This window comes from Triturus cristatus, chromosome 12 (genome assembly GCF_964204655.1).
Source record: "Triturus cristatus chromosome 12, aTriCri1.1, whole genome shotgun sequence".
Lineage (NCBI taxonomy): Eukaryota > Metazoa > Chordata > Amphibia > Caudata > Salamandridae > Triturus > Triturus cristatus.
Window position 1 is genome coordinate 521,702,980 of NC_140595.1, and position 22,635 is coordinate 521,725,614.

Sequence of the window (22,635 nt, forward strand, 5' to 3'; positions counted from 1 at the left end):
ATAATCCACCATCTCCTGCACAATGCGCATACAAGTTACAAAAAGTAACATCGTGCAGCGCAGTGGCATAGCCAGGTGGCAAAAATTAGCCCACCCTGTCCGAAAGATTGTAATCCTTGGTTGTCATGCAATCCCTGTGGCATGCAAATCACCAAGCAATCACAAGAGGCTGGTCTTATAGGCGGAAGAAGGATGCCCAAAGAACGTTTAGTGAACAACAGTGAACTAAAACGATTTATGAGCACACTAAACAAGTCCGGTAGTTCCGTACAGGGCATCCTAACTCTATTAACTTAATTCCAACCCCAACTGCAGCATGCCGCTGCCACAGGCCGGTCACCCCTCCCGATGTGCCACTGGACAGGCAGACGAAAAAGACCGCCATTAGGACCAAATCAGCGGCCTCGCGGACGAAGATGCATGCAACAGTTAAAAGAAGATAGGCCGCGGCTCTAGGCTTGAAGCCCTTGCCGAGAGTAGGAAAATAAACACCAAACCCCATGTAGAACAAAAGCAATTTGACAGAAGACAGCGCCTGACATTTGACTGCCTTCTTTGACGCACCAGCCGAACTGGAGACGTGGCAGGATAAACACCGAATGTAAAGCATATTTATGAATTGCTCTGACTTTTCCGACTCACCAAAAACCGGTTCGCCAGTGGGTTGGGAACTACAGGTTGGGATAAGCTGAGGTAGACTATCCTGTGCAAACGGCACTGTTCACCGGGATTGGAAGAAATTGGGGCAATGGCCTGACTCTGAAGAATATTCCACCCCAGGATGCAGCAGCCTCTTGGCATATGCCAGCATGTGGGCGCTATGAAGGCGCCTCATCGGCCTCGCAGCAAAACGCCGCCTCAACACCTCAACGTGCACCAGCCACTCCCTGATGAGCGCTGCCCTGCGGGACAACAACTTGTGCCTGAAGGGCAAGGCAACAAGTCGCCATTTTCCGCCGCCCCCACTTACGCATAACTCCGCGGCCCCCCGCATATCACCAACATAACATTGACTGTACTCCTGCTTACGGGAGCGGTCCGTTTGAACTCCTATACGAGATATGCAAAACTCTATTGCCCGCCCCCATCATTGCACAGATGGACGTGCCCCCCCACATATCGCCACGGCATTAGCCCTCATCTATTTTACTCAAGATGTTTGGCATGCGTAGTTAATGTTACCATTCATTTCGAACGCCCCTACATATGGGCACGGCACCCGCCTACTGCTGCGCCGCATACGAGCCGCCTCTCTCCGGGACACAGGCGCGGCCCCTTCCAGCGCCAATACAGCGGTGAACCGCCATTACCGCTGCCCACCGCATACTGTCCCAATACCGGCGTGACACCCGCGTATTCCGTCAAAGCAGCGAGCCCCTACGAAATGCACCGCTTAAAACATTTGCGCCGCCTATAAAAGGAAATTATTTATCTACACGACTGACACAAGAAACTGAGCGCCACTCTGAGAACGGGGTGCGTCCCCCGCATATGGCAGCGGGACGCCTTGCACTGCAAGCCGCACCCGTCCTATTAACAGGCACGGCCCCCACTCCGGTGCGGCCCCCACTAACTCGGCGCGAAGCGAGTTCCGCCACTCATGCAGCACTCAAAACATTATTGTAAAAGTGTGAATGTTAAAACATAAATTAAACGAGCCCAAAATGTGTGCAGACACGCTACGCCTAGGCCCCCTCAAACCTCCCGTGCCACACTCAGCACACCGCTGACTGGAAACCTCTCTCCTCGTCAACAACGCGCCTCTGCAGCTTGTTCGATGACCCTCCTGAAGCTCAGGCTGTAGTCCAAGGGGTCAAAGAGACCAAAACCTCCCCCTGGGACACAGCCTTATATACCTGCCCGATTTAGTTTCTTGTAAGTTTCATTTCTCCGTGGCTTACGATGACATCACCTCAGCCAGCCAACCCCCTTCCTTGTCCAGGGGCCCCGGAGGAGGCTCAGCCCCGTGGCGCTACTAAGGGCACCCCTCCCCTAGGCGCGGGGGGCACCTGTTCATACCAACAAAGAAACATGATACATCACAACACGCCTGCTAAAGATAAGAAATACCTTCAAGACAGCCGAAAAACAGACGATCCAGTCGGATGGGCCGGACGAAAAGGAGAAAGGGCAGAAACCAAAAAGGCTCCGTTTCAATCAGAGGCCTCTGTTTTACATAAACGATGACGCCAGCCTATGAAAATGAGGGGCGGGGCTTCAAGTCCAATTCGAAAATCTCCTCATCCACAATATGTCTTGCAGAGCGAGCTGCGCATGCGCATTGCAACGCTAGGCGAGACCTAAAAAAGGGAACTCGGGCCTGCCATTGCAGGGCCTGTGCGCAATTTGTAAAACTGCCATTTTGTTCTGTCAAGTGCACTTACTTGCCAGACCTAACCCTTCCCTTTGTATGCACATCAGACACCCCTATGGTAGGTCTAGGGTACCCCCTGGACAGGGTGCTGTGCATGTGAAAGGCAGGACATGTACTGAGGTGTGTGCCATGAAATAATCTCCATTTCGTTTTTACTGTTGAAAGTCCATCTTGCCCATAGGACAGAATGGGGAGGTTGTGTAATATGTTTTCCAGCCTATCTTCCCAAAGGTTTAAGATGGAAAGGTGAAGTTTAACATGCCTGAACTCACAAAGTAATAACACATCTTTTTATGAAGGTGTTTTTTGCATTATGTGTTTAGAAGCCTCCCTTTTAGAAGTGGCTGAGTTTTTGTGCTCTAACATTTCTGTGTGTCTCTGCCTGGCAGTGGATTGAATGTCTGGATTTGAAAGCGATAGGATCTGGGGAATGTCTTGACCCAGGGGAGGAGGTGAGACAGCAACAGGCTGACCTGCATCTGGAGTGTAGGGGGAGGAGAAGCCCCTAGAGGTGAAGAGGCCTGGGCTGCTGCTATAAAACAATCGGCCCATCTCCTGCTGAGTGATTGAGAATCCAGACCCCCACTAATCAAAGGAAGAGAGGTGTCACTGGCAGGGAGGAACCCAGAACTGGTTTGAACAGGGGTCAGCGCCCCCTGAAACACAAAGACTTCAAATCCATTGAGGGGTATAACTATGAGAGCTGAAGCCCCTGAACTTTGTAGAATGGCTTGATCAAGTGTGAACAAGACTGGAGCTACTTCGTGGTCAAGAGGACCTTTGCCAAGGAAGAAACAACTGAAGAGACTGAAGGATAGGACTGACCCTTGCCGTGTGTTCTGGGGCTGGCCTGCTGTTTTAACCAAGGAAAAGCTAAAGGGACTTGGCGGTGTGCTGTGTCACCCTGCTTGAAAGGACTTTGCTGTGTGCTGTGTCCTGAAGTAACATATCCCCATGGCCCTTAGGTGAGCTGGCTCCCTGTTGCGGAAACATAGGAACATAAAAGTTTCCACGAGAGTCTCAGCGGAGCTGTGTGTTTGTGCCTGTTGTAGCCTGAGACCCTCGTAAGGCGTGCCCTGTGATAGTGGGTACCTGGAGTCCAGGCAAGGATCAGCGAAGAGGTGTGCGTGTGCTTTGTACAGCCTGAACCCTTTGTGAGGATTGTCCAGTAATTGTGTGCACCGGAATCCAAGTGAGTCTCATCGACACTGTGTGCGGGTGTGTTGGGCACCGTGAGGCCTTCGTGAGGATTTGCCTTGTTATTGTGTGCACCGGAATCCAAGTGAGTCTCATCAATTCTTTGTGTGGGTGCGTTGGGCACCGTGAGACCTTTGTGAGGATTTTCCTTGTTATCGTGTGCACCGGAGTTAAAGTGAGTCTCAGCGACGATGCGAGCGTGATCTTCATGCAGCCTGAGATCTGTGTGTGGAGTGCCCAGTGATCGTGCACCTGAAGTTTAAGGAAGACTCAGTGATGCTGTGTGCGCGTTCTCTGTGGCCGCCTGAGATCTTCGTGACTGTATCAGCCCGGATCGGCAGTCCCGGAGGAGCGGAGTTGCCAGCCCGAGCCCGCTGTTGCCAACTCACAAAGTTGCATTTGAGGCCCAGCCGCTGGACGAGGAGAGGAGAGTGAGTTTGTACCCCCCAGGTAACGTGTGTCGACTCCAGGGGCGGTGCGCCGGCTCGGAGGGAGACGCTCTCGGCCTCTCTCTCGTGTTGGCAGTGTGAGCCTTTGCTTTGGCTCGTATCGCGGCCCGTATTGCCAAGGGAGTAGCAGCACAGGGGCCGGAGTTTAAAGTTTATGTCCGAACAGTGGCCCTTTTAGCAAAAGCACGGAACATCAAGTTGGTATCATATGCTGATGATACCCAGATACTGTTCACCTTTTCTAACAACGTTAATCAGGACCAAGCACAATTCCAAGAGGACCTTCTGGCCATTGCAGACTGGATGGCATATAATTGTCTGCAATTGAACTCCACCAAGTCTGAGGTGCTCTTGGTAGGTTGGGATACCCACCAATGGGACAACCAATGGTGGCCGAAGGCCTTAGGCACCTCTCCACAACCTAAATTGGTAGTTAAGAATCTGGGGGTTGTGATGGACAATGCCCTTTCACTCGAGAACCACGCGAGAAAAGTGGCAGGAACCTGTTTCGGCCTTCTACCCGGTGTGGAACCCATTCTGGATTTCTTTGGTGCACCTATTCGCCAAACGATTGTTCAAGCAATTGTGCTGTCCCGCCTGGACTATTGTAATGGAGTCAATAAAACTGTCACCAAAAGACTCCAACGGGTTCAGAGTGCAGCAGCCGCATTCTTTTTTGCCCTTCCAAAGCACTGCCATCCCTCCCACCTCCTCCGCCATCTGCACTGGCTGCCGATTGAACAGAGAGTCCAGTTTAAGACTCTGTTTTATGCATAAGATCCTGCATGGTCAAGCCCCTCAAATTCTGCAAGGGCTTTGCTCTCCATACGTCCCAGGGCGGGCTCTGTGCTCGGCCGATATGCATCTGGCTAGTATTCCAAGAGTGCGCAGACAAAGAGCAGGGGGACGCTCTTTTAAAGCATTGGCCCCCGCCTTGTGGAATGCCGCCCCTCTTGCTGTGCGGAGCACACAAGATCATTGGGCCATCAGGAAATTAACTAAAACTTGGCTTTTTTCCTCCATTTAGTTCTTCATGTTCTCTTCGCCCTGGTCCGCTAGCGCTGGGACGCCCCGATGTTGGGGCAGCCATGCGCTTTATAAATTCACCTTCCATAACATAACACATTGCATCATTTCTGCATAACGGAGTACCTGATTAAAGTATTACTAATTGCATTATTTTTGCATAACGAACTACCGGATTAGTGTATGATGCACGGCATCTTATCTGCATAACAAACTACCTGATTGTCGTATGACGCATTGCATGGTTTCTGTATAACGAACTACCTGATTAGCGTATTGCGCATTGCATTATTCTTGCATAACGGATTACCTGATTAGTGTATTACGCATTGCCTTATTTCTGCATAACGACGTACCTGGTAGTTGTATTACGCATTGCATTATTTTACCTTGCAAAGTGCCTGATTATTGTGTTACGTATTGCATTCTTTTTACATTGCAGAGTGTCTGATTGCTGCGCTACGCCTTACAGTATTTTTACATTGCAAACGTGCCTTATTCTAGCATTACGAACTGTATAGCATGATATTAGGATTACAGGAGAATGTTTAGAAGTGCTCATTAATAACGCCAGAACTTACACGGGCTGGTTGGCCTAACAACCGGCCAGGAGAAATAGTACACAACCTCATATGTTGGATTTATATCGTATGGTCTTATCGTAAATCTTTTTATATAAAGTTTATACTCTTTTTTTATAAAACTCGTGTGGAGTCTATTTGTGGTGTTATCATTGGGTTGTTGCGAGTGTGGTTGCAAATACTTTACACATTTGCCTTGAAGATAACCCTGGCTGCTCGTGCCAAGCTACCGAGGGGGTGAGCGGGGCTATCCAAGAAGGTGACTTTCCTTTCCCTGACGTTGGAACGAAGATCCCTGTGGCCTAATGTACCTACCTCAGACAACCAGGGATCCCGGGTCTAACACCAACCTCCAACAAGACCGCTTCCGTTATTCTTATCCAAGACAGTTAGAATCAAAACTTCACAAGAGGTTCTTATATCCCTTAAGGGCTGCATTGTAAAGGTTGCCTATAAACAGCAAACAGGAAGCTCACAAAGAATATTAAACATATGATAAGCAGTGAATTCAGTCAGTGTTCCGAAACTGTCGGTGGCTGGTGCAATATAGGAAGGGCAACTGGAAATTACATGATTCTACAGCCACGGCGTTTGCTGCATAGTTATGGATTCACTGCATTTGCCACATAATCCACTATCTGCTGCATTATTTGCAGATTTCAGTTGCTCACTGCTGTATTCACGTGTTAAGTTGGTACTAATGACATGAAATGTTTACCAACAAATTATTCAGTGTCTAATATGACAAAATAGCAAAATAACACAAACACAGAATGTACTGCATAATTTATTTTACCACAGTTTCGTTATCCTTATAGCATAGTTTAATCCTCCATTGCCATATAATTCCAGTGTGCATGTCTGTGAGAAAAGATAACCACTCAGATAACTGTCTGAAGAGAGACAAATCATCCAGCAATTGAGCGGTAGCAGTATTAATCCCCCATATTTAAATCCATAAAAAGCACCATTCAACTCAGTCGTGGTAGAAAAATAGGGGACCTTAGCATAGTCCTGTTTTTCTGGGTTACAGATATCTGGAACAGAAGTGTGATATGTGCAGGGGATGTATAGGAAGCAGTGAAACTTTGGGGGGGGAGGGGAGTTTGCGGGGGTCTCACATCAGTCTTTGACTTTTTTATTTTGAAAATCTGGCACATCTCTGTAGTATCTTCCACAAGATAGCAAGGTGCCTGCACTCTGCAAAAGGAGGTGGATGGATACAGGGTTCCCCCTAGACACCACTTATTTTTGTGCAAATTTGGACTTTTCTTGAGAACTTGACATAAAAGTTCGCTTCCTATTTTTGCTACATTGTAAAATTCGAATTTGGCTTCTCCACTATTTTGAGAAACTCTATACTGAACACTCTAGAAACAGCAAGTAACTCTGCAATATGTGACTGAAAGATCTCTCTTTTGATCTCATTGCAGTTGGATATGGAGTTCAAACTGCAATGAACGTTTAACAATCCTTCACTGACAACGAATATACTACACCTAAATTACAGTGTACTATAACTTTTATGAATCCCAAAGTACACAGAGTAATATGTAGTTTTCTGTTAGGTAATGATCCACTTGAGCTGGCCTGTACCCCAACAATCAAACCACATCCATCTTCCATGCCAATCAAGCTATCATGGGATGCACAAGTGTGAAAATAGGTGTTAGGAATTGATTTAACAACGGACTGTGAGTTAATGTCATACTCTTCAACAACACAGTGCGTGATCCTGTCCACACTACCAACTCCCTCTGCTTCAGGTACTTAGCAGAACAGTGTAAAAATGCTGAAGCAGGGGCTTGAAGCATGGCCATAAGATTTACAAAAACCTGCTACATAAATGTAATCATTTGATCAAAAGCAAATTCTGAGTCTTGGGCTATAAAAGCATTACAAAACTGTGCCAAGTGTTACAATGGTCAACACTGAAATTTGGAAAACGTACCATTTCTTCTTCCCGTAAAGTCCTGGAGTGCTCCCCATTGGTAAAAGCATCCAGTATGCAATCTGCCATTCCGTAAGGGTGCTCCTTTGTCTTCGCCAAAAAGGCATCAACACTAGAGGAAAATTGTCAAGATTTGTTATGTTACACTAATTTACACTTTCTATTTACACATATAATCCATCTGTATCAAAATCTGTTTTTACAAGATGATATAAGTACGTCAGATTGTACACCAAAAAATAATTTTAGGACACCCCAGCAATGCTAGCAATATAGCTGTCAGTGAGAATGGTGAAAGCTGCAGGCGAAGCAGTCTGACTTCACTGATTGGCCTTTTTTGGAATCACTTGCCAAAGAAAGTAAGGTAAAAACTCAAACAGTATTAAATGGCTCAATTCTGCTGGATGACGCAGGTGGAAACGTAAACTGGATAATTTAAAGTTATTTTTAAACTTATGGACCTGGGAACAGATGAGGACACAATTACTGGATTTCAGTAAACTTTCAATACTATTTCACAACAAGATGCACAATCTAACATCATTAGCACAAGGGTTGTTGAAAGATTCAGCAACGGGTAACAAATACTCATGGTGTAGAAAGTCAATCTTATAAAAAAAAGAGTTGGTCAAATTGTGTGCCACAAGATCAATTCTCCACTCACTACTCTTCAGCAAACCTATAAGTTACACTGCAGACGAGCACTGAGCCAGACTATGCTACTTTTTCAATAGCACTCTAGTATGCCAGAGGTGAATGCACAAAATTTAAAGAGCTTAAAAGCAGAAAGGCCTGGAAGCTGACAACTAAGAGTCAGTGCAAATTTAGAACACAAAGTAAACTAGGAAAAGCAAGTTATCAGAGGTGAATTTTATAAGCCCAGACTTCATAGAGGGATCTTGGGTGCTAATCTAATGACAGTCATTCTTTTATTTTTATAAAAACGACAGCAAAATGGACAGGCAGATTTTAATTGCTCCAGCAAGCGGTGGGGCAGGAGAGTTGCGGGTGCTACTCTCTAAACTGGATGGGTTTAGATCATCTGAAAACCAAACCTCAAAAGGCTGAAATATTTCTCATTTCCTCATCACGAACGACGATTAATGTACACAGTTGGATTAACTCATGTGGAGGATTAGAATTTAAACCTGCTGTTGCTGACAGTGCTAAGTCTCTCCGCTTCATCCTAGACAGGTGACTTAAACTACAAAGATCAATTCAATGGCTAAGAGAACTCACTACAGAGCTCTGCCAATTTACCTCAGAACAGGACATTAATACCCCACTTCAATTATTGGTGCATTTTATACTTGACAGTGGTAGCACCATTCTAACAGGTCTCTGTAGAGAACATCATGCTCCCTGAAAGGGGTATTGTGTGAGCTGCCTAATTTGCTAAAGGAACTACAAAAAAAATCAGACCATATTACTCGTGTACTACTAATGTTATGGAGGTGACCCACTGAAGCTACAACAATTTAGAAGACTGCTTCATTACCCACTAGGCACTTCACACCTCAGCTCCTCACTACTAAACCTCGAAGTTGAAACATTCGATGTTCGAAAATTCCTTTGGAGCTCCGTTACACTTATTCTGGACTTAAGAAAGAATGCACTATGGCATAGTCATTATCAGGGAGAACGACAAGATTCTTGAACCCTCCCACAGTGAATATACGCACTATCACCTTTCTGGCTACTTTTAAGAAACAGCTGAGGTTTTTTCTCTCCCAAAGATTCTTCTAGTCCACAAGAATTTAAACACACCTATTTTTCCCTCTCCTCCTTTGTCTGACTGTAATGTTCCCATATGGTCTTTCTAGATCACGGTTTGCTTTCTACCTCCAGACATAGAGCATATGATGTTATTGCCTTTTACTGTATATGGGATTCTGCATGAAGCATCCACTATGTGCTTCTTTCTTCAGGACATATTGTACAGGATTTTATTCCCTTACACTGTTGCAGGGATTCTGCTCATGCACAGAACTATGAGCAGGAAACCAGGACCTCAGTGAATTGTGGTGTACCAAAAACTCATCTCAGAACCCAGAACCCCTATCCGACAAGCATCAGTGTCCCATTCGTTATCCGTATTTATCTCGGTGGTCCCAATGTATAGACAACCCAGAACAAGCGACTTAGTGTATTCTCAGGAATGGTGGGAATCAGAAATACCTGTTTGTTATTATTCTCATATCAGTCCACAACAAGAGTAAACAGAGGCACAGTAAAGTTTAAAGAGTTTATTTTATAAACCTCGTGTCCTAAGATGCAGTACTTTGGCTAACATAAGCAGACAAATGATTAAAATCAAAACCATCAGCATAGTTACAATTAACCCCGGGCGTAGCACTACGCTTCGCCCACGTAGTGTACGTAGCGCTGCCTGCTTCGCACTTTCCGAAGTAGGCGAAGCAGGGCAGCGCTACGCACACGCCGAGGGCGAAGCGTAGCTGCTTGCCACCCGCCACCCACCTCCCGCCCGCCCTTCTTTTAAATATATGAGCAATGAAAAATAAAGTAAAGTAAGTCGACTTACCCATAAGCGCGGCGTCTCCGGGGCTCCCTCTTTCAGTTTCTAATTTCTTCTGGCAAATGCGCATGCGCGGACACCCGCGCATGCGCATTTCTCGCGAGAAATGCGCATGCGCGGGCGTCCGCGCATGCGCATTTGCCAGAAGAAATTAGAAACTGAAAGAGGGAGCCCCGGAGACGCCGCGCTTACGGGTAAGTCGACTTACTTTTACTTTATTTTTCATTGCTTATAATATTTAAAAGAATGGCGGGTGGGAGGTGGGTGGCACGTAGTGGGGCTACGCGAAGCGCGTAGTGTGCGTAGATTTGGGCACACTACGTGCTGCTTCACGTAGCCCCACTACGCCCACCCTTAGTTACAATACCATAGAAAATGAAAGGAGAAATCATAATAAAATGACAGTGGAATACAGCCACCTTCCTTTCGCTAATAAACTAATATTATTAGACTAATAGAAGGTCTCTAGGCTTGAATGGGGAACCCCATACCGTAAAGATCAGCTTAGTGGAATCACATCACAGGATCAGGTGTACTCTGCTCCTGGGAAAGCTCTTCTTCCGAATGTATGAATCAAGCAAGCAGCCTGCAATATTAAAAGCGCTCGACTCTCAGGTATTTGCAGCTGCGTGTGTGTTATGGCTAAATAGTGGGCCGATCAACCTGAACCCAAAAACATGCACCGTCTAGCGACCCAGACTGTTTCTTTACACAATGTTCAGACCAAGGTCGCAGCTCACTGTTAGGGATGTGAACAACAGACAGTTCTCATGTGAAGAAAAGGCGAGCAAGCATTTCTCAAATAATAACATGTAACTGCAGTGTCGTGTGCAAAAGCAGCAAAAGTGGCAAGATGGCTTTCTAACATCTAACGCGGTTATGCTAACTTAGCAAAGTACGTATATAAATTGCAGCCCTCACTACAACACTGCATATAGGAGTCAACATTGACTTTAAGTTGATTGCTTTAGTGTTCAAAGAGAACATTAGTGTTTCTTTTTTGTTTCCTCCCAATTTTGTTTGTAACAACTTGAGCTTGTGTAAAAGGCTCTACCATCCCTGGATAATGTGCGTGCTATAGAACAAGAATGCATTAAGAAATGCACAAAAAAATGTCTCATAAAGATATAGTAGTGCAATGTGCTACAGGTAGGTGAAAGTGTTCATCTTATTAATATGTAGGGCCTAACGGGGCGTGGCTTGCGCGCCGCTGCGAGATGGCGGATCGCGCTTGAGCTCCGTAAAGAGTGAGGGCCGACGGAGGCATTGCTGACGCTGAATATTGCCCCGCTCTGCGCAGAAGATGCTATCTTACATGGGAAACTGCCGTGCATGCTACGAGGGAGGTCTCTGGTGGTGAAGAGCGGCCAGAGTTCATTTATCGGCATTTTTAAGTGTCGCTTCAGGCTTCCACGAGCGGCCGCCATTTTGTTTCTGCTGTGAGGGAGTTTTTCTCTCGCTTCTACAAGACGACGCTACTGGTCTATCCTGTCAGGAATGGAGGCATTCAGGAGCTGGTGACGTTATTTCACTTTTCTTGAGCTTATTTTGTTCTTTTTTTCTATCGCCTATTGCTGAGAGACCCACTGTGTGAACTTTTTGAGGTTTCTGGTCTTTTCCTCGTCGTCAAACGCACTGCCATTTCCTTATGTGAGGCTTTTTTGCTCTTGGCTTGATCCTGGTGGTTTTCGGAGTCGGTGCTTGACTACTGGCGCCTGTAGTACTTTTCGTGAGGTGTTCTTTCTGACTGGGATCGCCTGCGATATTTTATGCCCGGCTCTTTCTGATGCAAGTGCATGATTCCTTCCTGCCCATTTTTCCTCTCACACATTGAGGGTTTTACAACCCCTGGCATTCCTTGTCTCACTCTATCTGAGGAGGTGTATTTTGTTTCTGCTGAGGTGGTCTGCCCTATGGCTGAAAATATGGCCCCTTCACCGAATTCCAAAGACGTTAAGGAATCTAAAGCATCTCTTAAGAGGTCCAAACAGGTATCCCCAACACCTGAGTCTGCTCCTAAAGACACTAATTCGACTCTTGAGTCCATTCTGGCGCGCCTTAATGAGGTTTATGAGATTGCGCAGTCTACTAAGACCAATACAGACTTACTGCAAGTGGAGGTGTTAGCCATCAGGAATGATTTCAAGGCCCTTTCCCTTCGTGTCTCAGGTACAGAAGCACGGATTAGTGGCGCAGAGGATACCATGCAAAAGCACTCTAGATCTCTCACGCAGGTAGAGCGTTCTATGGCAGCATTGAGGAGAGACCTCACTGAACAAGAGGATCGTAATCGTAGATCCAATCTGCGTATTTTTGGTCTTCCTGAAGATGTTGAGAAAGATGCATCTTCCATGATTGAGTTTCTTTATCAATGGATTCCGTCAACACTACAAATTTCTTTCCACAAAGATTTTGAACTGGAACGGGCACACCGTGTCCCCTCCTTTCGCCCCAAGTCTGCTACGCAACCAAGAGCGATAATTTTTAAGCCGCTGCGTCATCAACATACTGAGCAGATTTTGGCGCATATGCGGAAGGTTAGAGCTGTCTCGTGGAATGGCCATCGTATTTCAATTTCTCAAGACTTTGCCAGAGACACGGTGATGAGGAGGAAAGGCTTTCTTAATCTCCGGAAGCGTTTGTCTGAAATGAATATTCCCTTCTCCTTTGCTGGTCCCTCAAAATTCCGCATTACTTTCAAGGGTCGTGTCAGAATTTTTGACGAACCTGCGGATTTGGCCTCGTTTCTGGATAATCAAATGGAGTTACAGATGGATCTTCAAACGGGGGCTTCACATGCTCCTGGTTCTTCTGGCACCTGAGGCGGCTATACATAATGCATTGTCTTTAGTCTTTGTCAGATCTATTAGGTCTAGCTGCTTTTAGATCTGCGCAGTGGTCTTTATGTCCATTGGTCTTGACGTGTTTTTGTCGTCTATTGGTGCTCCCTTAGTATCGTTATGGTGTTTTGGTCTTTAGTGTTGTTAGTTTTAGTGTATAATCCTTTCAATTTTTTGTGGTAACTTCTCTTGTTGGCGTGACTTCACTTTTGTCCGCGTAGCGTCCTGTTATTCATTGCCTCCCCAGTTTGTCTTTCGACGTATTAGGTCACGGTCCTTTTCCTTCCAGGGATGTGTCTTCGGTATGTGCGTCGTTTTTTTGTGGTAAATTTTGGTTTATCTTGTTCTGTTGTGGTCGTTCCTTTTGCTTCATGTTTGTTTTTTGTTACTTCGTACTTTATGGAGTAGGTCATTGCTTGTTCCTTTGCTTTCTCATTGTGTTGTTGTTTGGTTTGTCTAGGTGTTTTATTCATATATGTTTATTAAGTGTTTATTTATGACTATACTTAGAGTCAGTATTGGTCGTTCATATAGTTGCTAGTTATACTTACTTTATTGTTTTTTTCATTGAGTGATTTGTTTACATTGTGTTACTATTTGTTTTTTTCGAGTAGGTTAGTTTTTTATAGATGCTTTGTACTTGGCAGACATATGCCCCTCTTACCTACATGTTCACTTTCTTAGACATGCATATTTATCTTGCCAGTTTGTGTGTATATGGCTTTATTTATTCATGGCCAGTTATCTTTAAGTTTGTATATAGATTTTTCATATTTATATATAGTATTAGGTCTCTTATCTAGCTGCCATAAGGGTTTCTCTGTCTGTTATATGATAAGATGCTACCTACAGTTTTTTATTATGTTTCACTTATTTTTCCCATATTGTTTCAAATAGATACCTACTTTATTGACTTTCTCATTGCGTGATTTGATTACATTGTGTCATTAACTGTTTTTTTCGAGTAGGTTAGTTTGTTTTAGAGATGCTTTGTTCTTGATAGATTTATGCCTCTCTTATCTACATGTTTACTTATTTAGCCAAGCATATTTATTCTACCAGTTTGCGTGTATATGGCCTTATTTATTCATGCCAAGTCATCTATGAGTTTGTATATAGACTTTACATATTTATATTTAGTACTAGGCCTCTTATTTAACTGCCATAGGGATTCACTGATTGCTATATTGATAAGATGCTATATACCGTTTTTTATTATATTTCACGTATTTTTCCCATATTATACCATACAGTATGCTTTAGAGTGTATTTCTTCTTTTCTTTTCATTATGGTCCTTTTTCTTTTGTTGGAGTCCGCTTTGGTCTGGTTCTACCTAATACTATTGTTCTCTCTTAGTTCTCTTTTCACCAGCTCTTAATGCCTGATCGTGCTTTCTTTTTCTCTCTTTTCTGATCCTACCGTTCTCTATGATTTATTTTAGTTGTTATCTATACATTAATTTGGTCAAATGTGTTGCCTTTACAGTTTCTCATTTCGCTTTGTCTTCTAATAAGTAATACTTATCTCCGGTTCTTAGCTTTTAGATAGTGCCTTCCTTTTAAATGTATAACCGGTTATGCACTGCTCTGGGGCTTTTTATGCTGTTGATGTTATTTCTCCTGTTGGCCCCTCGCTCTTTCTTCCATGTCCCCCCCTGTATGAATTTGGTCTTTTTCAGACCTGCCGGATTGGCTCTTCTCTCTCTCTTTCTCTGTACTCTCCTGCTTTCTTTTTCCTCTTCTTTCCTTTCTTCTCTTCGGATTTCCTCTTTGGTCTCACCCTGTGTTGTGCTGGCTGTTGATGTCTGCTGGTTAGCCCTCCTGGTTGTTGCGCTTCATTTGCCACATATGGAATATCTTTTTTCCTGATAATGGTTCTATGTCTGGACTAAATATACTTTCCCTTAATGTTAAAGGGTTAAATCATCCAGTCAAAAGGTCAAAGATTTTGGATTACTGTAAATCTCTTTCTTCGGATCTCGTCCTTTTTCAGGAGACAAAGCTCTCTGCCAAGGAGGCGTTGTTTCTGAAGAAAGAGTGGGTCTTTGATGTTGCTTGTTCAGATGCTTGTGGTAAAAGGAATGGAGTAATTACCTTAGTTTCTAGACACTCTGGCTTATCTATCGTTTCCTCTGAACAGGATACGGAGGGGCGTTGGTTACTATCTAAGTTGTCCGATGGTAATGCTGACTTATTTGTCATGAATATTTATGCCCCCAATAAGGATGACCCGGCCTTTTGGAATGCGATTACCAAAAAGCTCGAGGATACTCCTCACTCTGGTAATCTTATTGTAGGTGGTGACTTTAACTTGCCAATGGACCCTATCTTGGATAGGAATTCTGCCTTTAACTTTCGTCCCCCTAAAGCACACAAACAAATGATTAATATGTGCTCTCTTACCCATCTTCAGGATGTATGGCGTCTTCATAATCCCACTGGTAGTGACTTTTCCTTTTTTTCTTCCCCTCATTCGTCCTTTTCACGCATTGACTATCTTTTGGTTCACTCTTCTCTGGTTCAATTTTCTTCTTCTCCGCTTATTCATCCTATTTTAGTTTCTGACCACGCCGCAGTCACATTTACTCTTACCTCCTTTGTCCCTAGGGCACGAGCTCGATCGTGGAGACTCAACACAGAAATTTTACATGATGAGTCCTTGGTGCGAGAGTTTTCCAATGACATTGAGACTTTTTTTATTGAGAATGTTGGGTCAGTCAGCTCCCCTGTTGTTCTCTGGGACTCTTTTAAATGTACTTTTCGTGGTCAGGTCATTAAATGTATGTCGAAGAGAAACGCAGCCATTAAAAAGGAACTCACGGACTTAGCAGATGAGATCAAACGTCAGGAATCCCTTTTCCGCCACTCTCAGAACAAGACCTACCTCCAATCCATTAAAAATCTAAAATATTCATACAATTCTATAGTCACTAAGAGAGCTCATATTGGCCTGCAGGCTCAGAAATATAAGAGACTGCTGTTAAGAAATCGTGCGGGCAAGATTCTTGCTGCCACTTTAAAGTTCCAGGAATCTTCTTGTAACACTTTCCAAATTCCTTCTATTACTGACCAGCTTGGTAGGAAAAAATTTCAAACTGCAGAAATCCTTGAGGTGTTCCGCGATTTTTATAACAATTTGTATACCCCGTCGGCTCAAGCTTCTTTTGAACAATGTCAGGAGTTCTTGAAGTCGGTTCCTTTGAAAGTTGTTTCGGAGGAAGATAATCAATCATTAAACTGCCCGATTACTGCTGATGAAATCATTTCCGCGATTAAAGCTACTCGGTCTGGTAAAGCTCCTGGTCCCGATGGATATCCTATTGCGTTTTATAAAACCTTTATTCCCGTGATTGTCCCGAAACTCCAATCCGTTTTTGATGCGTTTATTAAGGATGGCTCTGTGTCTGGTTCTGCGGCGGATGCTACTATTGTAGTTATCCCCAAAGACGGGAAGGATCACGCAGATCCCAAAAATTTTCGTCCCATATCCCTCCTTAACATGGAAGCCAAGATCTTTGCTAAAATTTTAGCTAAACGATTAGAGTCCTTTATTCCTCATTTGGTTCATCCCTCCCAAACAGGTTTCGTAAAGGGGCGTCTTGCACGGGATAATATTCGTACTTTTTGTCATATTCTTGGCGCCGCTAAACGATCTAATCTTCCGGCGGCAGCCTTGGCCCTTGACGCTGAAAAGGCCTTTGATAAGGTCTCTTGGCCTTTTCTACGAGCGGTCCTACGTGCACACAATCTTGGTGACTCCTTTATTCGTATGGTTATGTCTCTGTACTCCCGACCTAGAGCTAATATACGGGTGAATGGTGCTACGTCTTCCTTTTTTAACCTTTGTCAGGGCACTAGACAAGGATGCCCTTTGTCCCCTCTCCTATTTTTGTTGTCCATTGATCCTCTCCTCAGAATGATTGACTCGCATCCAGATATTAAAGGGTTCTCTTTTGGGTCTCATCAGATAAAAACTGCGGCATATGCAGATGATGTTCTCATTTTTTCTGATGATATTGCTCTGGCCATCCCCGCTATTTCGGATACGATTGCTCTTTTTTCAAAAGTTTCAGGATACACTCTGAACAAAGATAAGACAGAGATGTTTCCTTTAAATGCTTACTGCTTCTCCTCTCATATGGGCTCGGCGGGCTTTAAATGGCAATCCCAACACTTAAAGTATCTGGGTATCTATTTTTGTTCCACCCTATATGCTACGGCTTCTTATAATGAATCCCAAACTATTCTTAAGGTGAGACGTCTTTTAGAGAATTGGTCTCCGATGCATATTTCTTGGTGGGGCCGTATGCAAACTCTAAAAATGATGATCACTCCTATTATTAATTTTGTTTCCTCTATGCTTCCAGTAAGGCTTTCTGATTCCTTCTTCCATGAACTTGATCTGCTTACTTCTAAATTTTTATGGAATGATAGAAGGGCTAGGATTGCTTATAAATTTTTACGGAAATCTTATGATATGGGGGGCTGTAATTTTCCTGATTGGGGGAAATATCAAACTGCTTTTCTGGCGTCCCAGGGTGCCCTTTGGTTTTCTTCCCCATCTATTCATGCTCCAGCTTGGTTGACAATAGAACAGGAACTGGCCTCCCCTCTTCCGACTGCATCTTTTTTGACCACAAACACCCTTTCTATTCCATTTTCTCGCTCTATTATTTTAGACACTATTGCTGCGGTTCGTAAGGTTGATAAGAGGGTAGCAGTTCCAATACATAAAACTAGATGGTCATCTATTTGGCGCAATTCTAAAATCAAAATTAATATTGACCCTGAGTTGATGTCTTATTGGGCTGGGAAAGGTGTCTCACTTGTTAAACATCTCTATGATTCCAACAATGATCCTTCCCCTTTCTCATCCCTTGCTCAACATTTTTCTTTATCTAATTTAGATTTTTATACTTTTCTTAAGATTAAGGTTGCACTTGCTAAAGTACACCTTCATCCTTCTTCCCCGCTGATTACGCTCTTTCAGCTTTGGATCAGGACTGGTCATGTTGCGTCTCGGATTTATAAATTTTTATCGTCCTCTACACTCCCTTCCCATACTGTCACACAGCAAAAATGGTTACATCATTTTGATCATACTGTCACTGCTCATATCTCTTCTGATACCTGGCAAGATATTGGTAAATTTTCTCTTCGTAACAAAATTGCCCCTTCTCTAACGCAGTCTAAGTTTTTCTCTATTAATCTTCTTCATTGGACTCCCAGTCGTCTGTATTCACTCAATCTCAAAGAAGACAATTTATGCTGGAGTTGTGGGCTTCTACCAGGCGATTTTCAACATATGTTCCTTGATTGTTCCCTTCTCCAACCCTTTTGGGATTTAGTTCGCAAACACCTTATGCTCATCTTTAACATCAACTTCCAACTGTCTCTTCCATTAATTCTTTTGGGTCCGTTGGCGGCCCCAGTCCCTCTGCCTTTAGATCCCATGGAGCTCCAGTTGTTGGACCTCTTGTTAACTATTGCAGTCAAAGTAATTCTCATGGAGTGGAAATCCTTTTCGTCTGTCTCTTACCATACTTGGTGGGCCTGGGTTTCCTTTCTACGAAGTGCTCATACGTCAGTGGATCATGCTCATCTTTCTCCTTCTATTTCCTCTGGTGTATGGGAAGCCCTAGATTCATACATGAAGTTGGCCTCTGAAGGGGTGGTGGAACAATATCCCTTTGATTTGTCTGGTTAGTGTTGTCTTGTGTGTTGGGTGTTTCCTCTGGAAATCCTCTCCTCTTCCTTTCCTTCTCTTTGTCTCTCTTTTTCTTTCCTCTTCTCTTTCCTATTCTTTCCGTCTTTTCTTTCTTCCTTTCTTCTCTTCCCTCTTTTCCCTAATTTGCCATCTGTAGGTGATACTTTTGATATATATCTTTGCCAGACATCATTTTGGGTCTTCCCTCCTTAAGTATTTATTTATCTGATGTCTGCAGATTAATGAATGACAATGAATTGCTCTCCTACCAATTAATTGTATATTAATGTATTTATTATCTTATTGTCTGATATCAATTGTATCACTTTGGTTTATATCTTATGTGTCATATTTGCGCTTTTAAAATAATAAAATTCTTTTGAAATGAAAAAAAATATGTAGGGCCTAACTTAGTTTGGCGGATTGGATGCTCCATCAAAACGTAACGTATAGTCTGTATGCCGCATTACAAGGACACACCATAGGCTACAATGACAGGACATTCACCTCGTTTATGATGGAGTATCTCATCCACCAAACTGTGAATAAGGCCCTTTGTCAAGTAGTACCACTCACATAATCAATTTGTGGAACAGTACGTTCTACATAGGTCAGGCTAACATTAATTGATGCCCATCAAATGAAGATGTTCTGAATGACTCAAACCTCACAGATTCCTTCGTCTCAAGAGATGGGACTGACCAAAGGTTGCACAGAAGACAGGTGTGGCAGGCTTAACTCCCAGTAATTCTTAGTCCATAATCTCGCTGCCATTATTAACCTACGAACACCAGTATGACAGAGTGCCAAACAGATAGCTGGTTCTCGATTTGCTCAATAGAGTTTACAGTACCATATACAGGGATTTATTTCATAAGCAGGCATGCTCTCCTACCCAGCACACGTGCACCCTTGTCAGTTATCTTTTTTTAAAAGGCAGTCAATCGATGTTTAGTTTTCATAGAATGGCTTTAAGTTTCATGGGTGGTGATAATGGGGGGCAGCCTAAGGATTAAGGGCCTAAATACAAGTTTGGCAGTCCACCGAACCGTCAAGTCTGTGGTGGAGGTGCAGTGGCGGACCTCCACACCAGTGGTGCGACTGCCATATTTAGACTACGGCAGTCGGACCGCAATAACATTGCCTAAAACACAGGGTCCTGTGATCCATCGACGGTAAAGCAGCAGTCTGGGGCAGCAATATGCTGGCAGTGCCGCTGCAGCACCGCCAATCCTATTATGACTTTTCGGATCTGCACTCTTTTCATGGTGGTGATAAAAAGTGTGGCGGTCAGGATAGTAAGGGCTCCCTGGTGCCTCTGTTCACGGGGATAAATGCAGGGTGGCACATGGTGTGCCCCCCTGTGTGCATGCACCCCAGTTCCTGGCCGGCATGGACTACACAGGCCATGGAATGTAGGAACTTGCTTTGGCACTCCTTCGGCGCTGCTTTTTAAATGCTCACATATGAGCCTTAGAACTGCTCCTCTGCAGGGCCATCACGTCGCACACCAGACCACAAAATGACTCATAATCTGGCAGCCAGGCGGCGGCCGACTTTGGTGATGTGAGAGCCAAGTGCTGGCAAGGCTGCCTGCTCCCACACTGCCAAAGTCATAATCAGGCCCTAAGAGTAGACCAGTTTCATGAAAGTAACATCATCCTGCTCCTATGTCATCTCTCATTCTCGACCTGTAAGGTGATTTTAAGTATAGTAAACAGAGGAAGGTGGTGACGACAAGATTAGGCTCAAAAAAGGAAGGCTGGTCAGATACCAATATGTGCAGCGTCCCTGAGCCAAAAAGGAATATGGGCACTGAAAAAATGTGGGGTGAAGAATCTTATTCAGGTGTGCCTCAGGAAACGTTTTGGTGACAAAAGTGGGATGACTCTTTAAGGCTACTTTGTCCTGATGGAACACAGCAGGGTTGTCAAGCATGCATGGCCTCAGTCTTCCTAATAGGCCTGGCTGAAGTTCTGGTTACTAAGTAGGACAGCTCAGAGATAAGCTTTGGGTTCAAATGGTTTGGGCACCTGGTAGGTGCTACCACCTTCTGGAGCTGAGCTATATACCTGAACATTTTTAAACGTTTACCTGCTAGCTTCTAGATCTTCTATTATAATGATCCTATAGTCACTGTTATAAGTTGGGGCTGCTGTTGGGTCAATGTGGGGTACCCCAAGACTTAGCCGATCTACCACAATGTTTTCAGTTTGTGAAATAGGAGTGAATGAAACTCGGGTACAAAGTAGCAAACTTACTACGATATGTGTGACCCTATGTATGAATGGCTCGGTCTACTGGTGCCCCACCCAAAGCTGTCAATGGTGCAGTTTCAAATATTTTCAGTCTCTATGTCCAAGTCAATGGTAACTGATGGTCTGGTGTCTGGAAAGAGCGCGATTTCCGTTTTCCTTTAGACCATGTGTTTTTTGCACAAGCAACAAGTGAAGCATTGGGTTAGGGTTTACCTATATTACGGGGAACTTCTCTCAAAATCCACTGGTCCAAATGTTTTCTGTTGGTGGGGGATACCTTGGTGAGGCAATATTAAAACAGGAACCCAAGGATTCACCAGTTCCCACTAGAATTAGTACTTGAGAGTAAGGGACCAACAGTGACTACAAAATAAAAAATGTCTACAATTGTTCAGTTTGGAGGGATGGTTTGAAAGAATAGTTTTATCTGGTCAATGAACTGGACTCTTGAGAGTATGAAGGTACTAGGCTGCCTGGTCTCTCCAGGACTGAGGAATACGCTAATATGGGTATCCTAAACAAATGGGGAGAGCTGGGGATTGTGCAAGCTCACCACTCAACTTGAGGAAACTTATATTTGCAGCTCCACTGTTCAGATGATGCGTGTCTGATCTGTCTTGCTTCACCATGCCAACTGGGCTTTGGGGATCTTGTGGTTCTGGGGTGGTCTTTTATCCTTCAGCTATCATCAATGCACATTCTCAAGTCTGTTTAGTCTTTAGTAGATCTCCCCAGCATCAAGTAAGCTTCTATCCTTGCAGGGGCAATTGAGCTCCTCTCCATGCAGAATAGATGAGCTCCTCATCAATCCACAGGTTAACGCAGCAAAGCTTCTGCACGAGTCTGAGATTTGGCCTTAGCAATGGAAGGAGAATTGCAATCCAAGAGAATCTCAGTTTTTGGTAAGGTTTTTGCTATGAGCTGGTGCAGAGTGATATAGAGGTTTAAACAGTGTACAACCCTAGGCCCAGAGGCCCAGTGCCTTTATCACATGAAGCATGAGCCAAACAAACTGTAGCTCTTTAGAAGAGGTCCTCTTCTTAGTATGATTTTGTGGCATTCAAGAACACTAAGTGCAAAGTCAGATGAGACTGTACTGGCTGTGGTATGGATTTTAACAGCTCTCATGTAGCCATCCACACCCTAGGAAAAAAAGCAACTTGCTGGAGAACCACCGTCTTGTGCACCAATTTACAGGGAATCTAAATGAACATTATTCACTAACAACACTGTAAAATACAAACACACACAGATAAACCACCCACATTTGTGGAATAAGGGTTGGGGAGGGATCTCAGTAAGGTGGGACTAGATAGACCTTTACAGAGAAGAACACATAGGTAGTTTACTCCTAGTTGTGCAAGTAAAAAAACACTTGGGGCTTTAAATATACTAAAACTGCTACCAGGCACCTTAAGACCTACAATGAATGGGCAGCAGCCACGTTCCGTCAGGTGGGGGTATCCCTTAGAATAACCCGAGTCTGCTGATGAAAAGCACAATAAAAATGGAGCAACACCAGAGTGCTTGCAGATTTTTATGTTCACTAAAGGAAAAACAGAGCTGGCGCGGATAACATTTTCTGAAAGAAGAACGTCTATCAAACTGTCAACATTATTCATAAAATCACTAACAGTTGCCACAGATGGCACAACTTTCCTGTTACTATGCAGGCTGATTTTAACTCTGGTCATCATCATAGTTAACAAAAATAAG

The 22,635-nt window shown here is 44.1% G+C and overlaps 1 protein-coding gene across 1 annotated transcript in view; it reads right to left on the bottom strand.

The window, feature by feature from the left end:
- BRD7 (bromodomain containing 7) overlaps nucleotides 1-22,635 on the bottom strand; it is a 257,053-nt gene that overhangs the window by 33,375 nt on the left and 201,043 nt on the right. Inside the window, exon 12 of the mRNA XM_085640013.1 lies at nucleotides 7,579-7,690. Coding sequence (XP_085496139.1) covers nucleotides 7,579-7,690 — 112 coding nt within the window. The remainder of the gene's footprint in view (nucleotides 1-7,578; nucleotides 7,691-22,635) is intronic.